Genomic DNA, 7942 nt, shown 5'->3' with positions numbered 1-7942 from the left:
CAGCATGTGATTGAGACCCCTGAGCCTGGCGAATGGGAGGTGAGGCCCTTTCTCAATTTCAGCCTTCTGCACTGATGCCTAGAACAGTGCTGATTTGGACTGGCCTCAAGCGTGGTCTTCTGCTCCTTTCCTCTTCCTCCTCTTCTTTTTTGGCTTTTAAGATAGGGAATAGCCCAAGCCGGCCTCAAACTGCTACATATCTGAGGATAGCCTTAAACTCCCGATCCCCCTGCTGCCACTGTGCAAATACTAGAATCAAAGGCACACACCCCATGATAGACATCCTTTTCCTATCGTCCCTAATGGGCTCAGAACATCACATGAAGACTAAGATCTTGGTATGTGAATGGCGCGCATGTGTATGTGTGTGTGTGTGTGTGTATGTATGTATGTGTGTGTGTGAAATATGTAAATCCAAAACCGATACTGTGCCTACTTCCACTCCCGTCTCCAGCCCAGCAAGCATAAGGCTTCCTGTTCCTGCCCTTGTGCCCCCTTCTCTCTAGTTGTCAGGGTATGAAGCAGCTGTGCCAATCACAGAGAAGTCCAATCCCCTGACCCGGAACTTGGACAAAGCAGATGCAGAGAAAATTGTTCAGCTGCTGGGGCAGTGTGATGCTGATATCTTCCAGGAGGAGGGGCAAATCGTGCCCACCTACCAGGTGACCCACAGTCAAACCTCGGACACTGCCAAAGAGATGCTAAGCCAACCACATCTCAACTTCTACCCTCCCTGACTACGGTTTCTAATTTTGGAAATCCTGAGCCCTTTCCTCCATTCCAATCCGCTGTTCTCTGTTTCTTTCCTTTTTTCCTCATCCCCCTTTTTTATTTTGTGAGGTGGGAGGATTTATTCCATGGGGGAAATGTGTGGAGGCCAGAGGACAACTTTTGGGAATCAGTCTGTCCTTTCATCATGTGGGTCACAGGAACGAATGCAGATCATCAGGCTTGGCAGCAATCCCCTTACCCACAGAGCCATCGCATGCCCCCCTCCTAGCTCCCATTTCTTCCTACTGATTCCTGTCCACTCTCCACAGCGACTGTACAGTGAGTCAGTTCTGACCACCATGTTGCAAGTGGCTGGAAAAGTCCAGGAGGTCTTGAAGGTACTAACTCTCCGCCTGCTTCCCATCCAGACACTGCTGTTCCCTCTAATGTCTTCTTTCTTGGGTCTCCGTTTCTGATTTTTATAAATCTCAACTCTTTATTATCTTGGTCTTCCCTTTGGATGTTTATTATTATCTTGGTCATCAATAGTAGTCATGATAATTGCTAGATGAATAATACTTTATCATCAGCAATACATTTTCTAATTTTGCTTTGTTTTTTGGTTTTTCAAGACAGGGCTTCTCTATGTAGCCCAGGCTGTCCTGAAACTCTCAGAGTTTCACAGGCTGGCCTTGAACTCACAGAGCTCTGCCTGCCTCTGCCTCCCAAGGACTGGGAGTAAAGGCGTGTACCACCACCATCCAGCATACATTTTCTTTCAAAAATTATTACTTTTGTTATTATTTTTTAAACGAGGATGGTTGTTTTGCCTGTATGTATGTCTGTGTACTACATGAGTACCTGGTGCCCATGGAAGGCCAAAGAAAGTGTTGGATCATCAGGAACTTGAGCTGCCGGTGTCCGGAGGCTGCCATGTGGGTGCTGGAGATCAAACCTGGCTCCTCTGGAAGGGCAGCCAGTGTCTTAATCACTGAGCCACCTCTCCATCCCCTGCAATGCACTTTCACACTCACTCAGTGCCTGCACAGAAACCTGTGACGCTGGCATTATTGTCTTTTTTTCACTTTTCTCTTCTCAGACCAGAAAACAAAGAAAGGATGCTCACAGTAGCGAGCTTGAATGTACCCACCTAATAACAGCTGGATGCGTCTGCTTTGGTTGTTTATTTTTATTTAATTGACAGAACTGCTCTCAAGTCCCTGCTGGAATAAGTAAGAATTTTAATGAATAGCTTAGTCTGAGAGGCGAGCCAAGAGGAGTTCTTTCTCCAAATCATTGTTCTTTTTTGCTACCTCACACAGCCTATGTCCTGCTCAGTTTTATGATGATTGAGGAGTTCTGTCTTCCTCTGTCATTGACAAAGGAGAAAGGAAAGTATGATTCTTCCTGACCTGGGCCTCTTTCCTTCCTCAGGAGCCAGATGGAGGCCTGGTAGTACTGAGTGGAGGAGGAACCTCTGGCTGCATGGCGTTCCTCATGTCTGTAAGTATGCTAATTCCCTGTTTTCTCCCTTCCTTCTGGGGATGTCACCCAGAACCATAAAGCTCATTAGAGATAAATTCTCTCCGCAGATATATTCTCTCCCCACCACCTTTCCAAAAGCTGAGCCCGGGAGCAAGTCCGGTTTCTCTGACCTCACTAGATCGCCGCCCTCCTCTGGCTAGCATTCCCATACCACACGCAGCACTAATCAAGCTGCATCTTTAAGTGGCGGGTTGCAAATAAGTTAGGGAGAAGTATCGGTTTAAAAAGACCATTCTGCATCCCCAGTCCTCTAGAACTTGAGACTCCACAGTGCATCCTCTCTCTCGTTCCTTCTTCCTACCCTCTCCCCTCCTGGCCAGGTCTCTTTTAACCACCTGATGAAAGGCCTGGGACAAAAGCCTCTTTACACATACCTCATTGCAGGCGGCAACAGGTAAGTGACCTGCGCATGTGGCCCCAATTTTATTTTATTTTATTTTATTTTTTAGAAACTGCATTTGAATGAGTTTAGTCAAAGATTATATTGAACCTACCTCAGTCTCCACCATTCCGCATTGCTTTATATCTGGTTCCTTTACAGACTTTTATTACCTACCTGGCCTTGTAGGTATTTGAGGTTTGTTTTTGCTTTTTTGTTGTTGTTGTTGTTTGTTTGTTTTGTTTTTTAACTCCGTGGTATATCTACCTTGGTCCCTGCTAAACAGTAAGTGCCCTTTCAATAGTAACTTTTCTCTGTCCTGTTCTCTCCGTGTGCCCCTTCCTAATGAGCTACAGGGTTCTGCTTCTTGGCCAGTGCCACTGACCTTGATTGTGTCTGTGTCCTTAGGTCTATCGTGGCCTCTCAGGAACGGACAGAAGACAGTGCCCTACACTGGATTGATGAGCTGAAGAAGGTCTGCCTTTTCCAATACTTCTCAACTAGAGAGGCCTCTTTTCATAGGGTTAGAAAACCCCAACCTCAACCAAGGCCTGGCCCCTCCTCTGGTCCTGATTTTTCTCACGCAATAGATTTGTACCCTGGTGTCCTCCCCACTCCCTGTAGCTCTAACTCACACCTCCTCCAGGAGACCCCCTGCTCCCGTCACCCTAACTCACACCTTCTCCATTCCTAGGTGGCTGCTGGGAAGAAGAGAGTCATTGTCATAGGCATTTCTGTAGGACTCTCTGTAAGTATGAATGCAGGCTGTTGGGACGACTTTATGAGGATGGGGTGGGACTAGAAAGAAAAGGAGAATGTTGAGGTGGGTACCAGGAAATAGAAAATCTACGCAAGGAATTTGATTTCAATTTTCACCGATTTGATCTATTTTTATGAATATGAAAAGAGAGGGAAGGATAACTGCGTATTGAGCCAAGATGGACAGACTAGTCCAGGGGTCAGCAAGCATTGCTGGCAGTCAGCATAGCCGCGGCCTGAAATTGTGGATCGTTTTACTGGCACACAGTCTTCGTGTTTTCTTAGAATTCATGGCCTCTTTTGTGCTAGGCTTAAGTAGTTGGACAGAGATCATAGGGCCCACAGAGCCTGAAGTGTTTACTGTCTGAGCCTTCACAGAAGAGTCTGGCTTCTGGTTTCATCCCACCATTAGCATCAAGGGGGGACTTGTTAGCTCTTAGGCTACAGAAGGGTCAGTCTGCATTTTAACAAGATTCTCAGGATATTTTGTATGAGAAACATCGGGTTTGATTTCCTGTCAACCCCACAACAGTTTTGATTCTAAGAGTTCAGGGTGCAGAGCGTTAGATCCCAGCTGTTGGACGATGACCTCAACAGGACGCTGACCTCAAGGAGGCCATTGCCATTACAACTGTGACCAGTCATTTCCGAACTTCACCATCTGGAAGATTTCTGTGGGGGAACATAAGAAAAATGTAGCCCTAGCTGGGCGATTCTTGCTTGTAACCCCAGCACTCGGGAGGGAGGGGCAGAAGGATGATTATGTGTTCAAGGCCAGCCTGGACTATACAAGGAAATCATAGCCCAGAGAAAGGATAGTTCTGCAACTTTTGGGGTACCTGTAAGGCGTATGCTTCCCCACATCAAATGTGGATTCAGCGAGTCTTGGCTGAGGCTTTAGTATTTCTAGCAAGCCTGCTGGGGCAGGTTGCTTGTGGACCTTGGGGAACACTCAGAGCCGTTCCCTTCATTGTGCCTGCCTCTCTTGCTACCATCAGGCACCCTTTGTGGCAGGCCAGATGGACTATTGCACGGATAACACAGCAGTCTTCTTGCCAGTCCTGGTTGGCTTCAATCCGGTGAGCATGGCCAGGTGAGGCTTCTGCTGGGACTGGCAAGGCCTTGGGGGAGCCTGGGGAAGGGACGTGTCAAAGGGACATGCCTTGCTGATAAAGGTACCAAGCCACGTGGCTAACATAGACAAGTAGTGTGGGTTAAGATGTAGGATATAAGAATTAGTTAATAAGAAGCCTGGACTACTAGGACAACCAGTTTATAATTAATGTAAACCTCTGTGTGTTTCTTTGGGGCTGAATGGCTGTAGGATGGGGGTGGGAGAGGGGGTCAGAAATCTCTGTCAATAGTCCAGAGAATCATCAGCAAGAAGATGGATCTATGGTCTTGCTTGCCAAGTCTTAGAATGTAAAAGTAAATATGCGGTGATCCCTAAGCTTTTGAAGTTGTTGGCTGCTCCATTTTAAATGGTCTCTCCTGTTTCAGAAAGGGTGGAAGGCACTTACAAAATGGTGGCCCATTCCTTTAATCCCAGCACTCAGGAACACTCAGAGAAGCAGGTGCATCTCTGAGTTTGAGGCCAACCTGGACTACAGAGGGAGTTCCAGGACAGCCAGGGCTACACATAGAAACTCTGTGTCGAAACAAACAGACAAACAAACACCCCCCCCCAAAAAAACACCAAAAAACAAAAGAAAAAACAAACCAAAAAAGCAAAAGCTATATAAACCACAGATTTAGAGCAGGAATTGAAGAGGTAAAAAAACAAGAGCTAAAAAGAAAAAACAGGTTCAGGAACGTGTATACCCCAAAAGTCTATGCTTCCATCAGGGTGACCCCCAAGCATCTTTTCAGCTTAGCAGTGGGTCCCCCGTGGTCACGCACTCCTCTTTCCATCTCCTTTGTCTCAAGCTCTTTCTTTCATCGATCCAGGCACGTTTCTGCTCCTCTCTGACTGCTCATATCTGCCCCTCCCCGCTTGAAGCCTTGTGCTGCAGAACCACCTTCTTTGGGCTGCGGAGGGGTTGGACAAGATTTTGCTATGTAGCCCAGGCTGTCCTATCCAAATGGCCACTTGGTCTGATCTGACACTCCATGTGGCTAACCAATACAGTGCAGATGTCATTCTTTATTGATTTAGGGTAAGGCCATGACATATCTGTTTTGTTAACCATCCTTGGTGATTGATTCCAATGCACAGCCAAGTTTGGGCAATTCTGCTGAATCAGCCATTGGATTGGATCACCTGATGGCCCTGAGGGCTTCCTGTCCATGGGGACTGCAGTGGGAGAGCCTGGTTCTTTCTCTTCCCAGTCCCAGATTCCAGGCTTGTAGTGTGACTCGTACTAAGGTGTAAATGAGTTTGTGATACTCTTAACCTGGATCCTTTTCATGGAGGACTCTTCACCCAAAATATAACTGCAGCAGCGGGTGCTAATTTCAGGCCCTGTGACTAAGTGAAATGAAGAATTTCAAACAATGTAGGCGTGGAGATCTTCCAGTTGTTCCTTAAAGCAGTGGCTCCCTGTCTTGGCTCATCTTCAGAGCTGTCTCTGAAGCTTCAAAAAATACAGTTTAGGGCTCTGTGCATACCTGCTGAGGCTGAACCTCTGGGTAGGTGTGGTGTCCAGAACTGGATGTTTACTGCAAAACATAATTCTCTTCGCCCCTCATCCCGGGGTGTTGATGTTCAATGAAGTCTGGGAATCCTGATTTTTATTGCACAATGTTGGTGCTTTCTCTATTCCCTCCTCAGGTCTCCTCTCTCTAGGGTCTCTAGGAAGTGTTAGAAATGAACTTGAGGGCAGCAATAGAAGGCACTTTACACAATGGGTATGAAATAGGTGAATCTTGTCTGCCTCAGGATTCACACAGGAGAGAAATCTGTAAAATAGTTCCAGAAGGGGTTATTGTGTGCTTGCCATCCCTGTGCCAGGGAAGCAGAGGCAGGAGGATTCCTGGCTGTGCTGGCTTGTAGGTCTAGTCTAGTGAGTGACCCTGTCTCAAAAAAATAAATAAATAAAATGGAGCCAGGCGGTGGTGGCACATACCTTTAATCCCAGCACTTGGAAGATAGAAGCAGGTGAATCTCTGTGAGTTCGAGGCCAGCCTGGTCTACAGAGCGAGTTCCAGAGCAGGGTCCAAAGCAACACAAAGTAACCCTGTCTCAAAAAAGCAAAACAAAACAAAAACAAAAAAACAAAAAAATAAGATGGAGAATAATTGAAGATGGTAGCTAAAGTTGAACTCTGACCTCCACACACAGGTGTGTGTAGAGCCGCACACAAGTGCCTACATATACATGAACATACACCTCCCCACATCCCCACACCCCAACACACACCCCACACCACACATACACATACACACAATAAAAGAAACAGTTTGAAAAGGGATGGACTCTTGTCAGATGTGATAAGGTACAACCAGGGATGCTGTGTGCAGGGTGGGCTCAGTCTTTGAGGCCATGCCACATGGAGCAAATCACAAAGCATCCCCCACTTCGGAAGACCTTCATGCTTTCGAGATTCCACAGTCTGTAGCTAAGCACATAGACTGTACTAGCTCTCTTGTCTCCTTAACACATTGCTTTGTTCCTGATTAGTCACCAACAGATGCTACAGTTAATAGCGTGACTTTATATCTCACTAGGGACCAGCATTCCTCCATCAGGTAGCAGGGGTTCACTCCTCGGGGAGATTCTAGGATGTATTTCAAAGGATGGCAAGGGTTTCAAAGGAGTCTAAGATGGAATATAAGGTGGTAGTGTTGACCCTTGACTTCTGGCTGGAACTTGAAACTTGAATGTTGGCTTCATTGCTGGAGGTATTATTAACCCAGTCCTTGGAGTTCAGGGACACTCCACCCCAGATGCTCCAAATATTTCTCTGTGAAGTAGCTGACCTCTGACCCCACTCCCTCACTGAGCTGAACTGCCAGCTGAGGCCTTTCCTTCAGATCCTCACAGGCAGTCCTTCCTCTTCCGTGTTTCTCTGGACCTCAGAAATGACCCCATTGAAGACTGGAGATCAACATTCCGGCAAGTAGCGGAGCGGATGCAGAAGATGCAAGAGAAACAGGAAGCTTTTGCGCTCAATCCTGCCATTGAGGTAGGCCAGACTTTCTTTGCTCCATGCTCCTCTTCAAGCATGCGAGAATTGCTTTTCACTTGCTGGGAATCTTTGATCTTATGGCCCCTGTTCACAAATCCCCAAGGCATTTCATGTCAGCTCACATGTTTCCAATGAAGTCCTATTTTTTTTTCTTAACTCAAAACGTTTTTTTAATCTTATTTCAATCCTGTTTCTCAGATTTGTAAGCAGTAAGCACTTCCAGACTCTAGAATAGTCTAGAAGAACTAGAACAGTCTAAAAGAGCTAGAACAGGTCAGAGTCTAGAACGCTTTCAAAAGGGCCTTTTGCTATCTATGAATAGACAGCCTCGGCTAACTAACCGCTGTTAGGTCTCTTCTAGTCCCTTACAGATTCAAATGTCAAATATGGCTTTAAAAACCAGAATGCGATTTTATTCATT

The 7942-nt window shown here is 46.4% G+C and overlaps 1 protein-coding gene across 1 annotated transcript in view; it reads left to right on the top strand.

Annotated features, from left to right (window-relative positions):
- The window catches only part of LOC126496037 (glucokinase regulatory protein-like), a gene marked incomplete at its 3' end in the record, with an annotated part of 18150 nt that overhangs the window by 2599 nt on the left and 7609 nt on the right, over window positions 1–7942 (top strand). The window contains exons 3-12 of the mRNA XM_050133618.1: window positions 4–39; window positions 507–662; window positions 1041–1109; window positions 2146–2214; window positions 2577–2650; window positions 2798–2833; window positions 3044–3110; window positions 3330–3383; window positions 4393–4487; window positions 7413–7518. Of these exons, the coding sequence (XP_049989575.1) occupies window positions 4–39; window positions 507–662; window positions 1041–1109; window positions 2146–2214; window positions 2577–2650; window positions 2798–2833; window positions 3044–3110; window positions 3330–3383; window positions 4393–4487; window positions 7413–7518 (762 nt within the window). The remainder of the gene's footprint in view (window positions 1–3; window positions 40–506; window positions 663–1040; window positions 1110–2145; window positions 2215–2576; window positions 2651–2797; window positions 2834–3043; window positions 3111–3329; window positions 3384–4392; window positions 4488–7412; window positions 7519–7942) is intronic.

The sequence above is a fragment of the Alexandromys fortis genome, unplaced genomic scaffold, assembly GCF_014885135.2.
Source record: "Alexandromys fortis isolate MF-2015 unplaced genomic scaffold, M_Fortis_MF-2015_v1.1 scaffold_871, whole genome shotgun sequence".
Lineage (NCBI taxonomy): Eukaryota > Metazoa > Chordata > Mammalia > Rodentia > Cricetidae > Alexandromys > Alexandromys fortis.
This window is presented reverse-complemented; position numbering and strand designations above follow the sequence as displayed.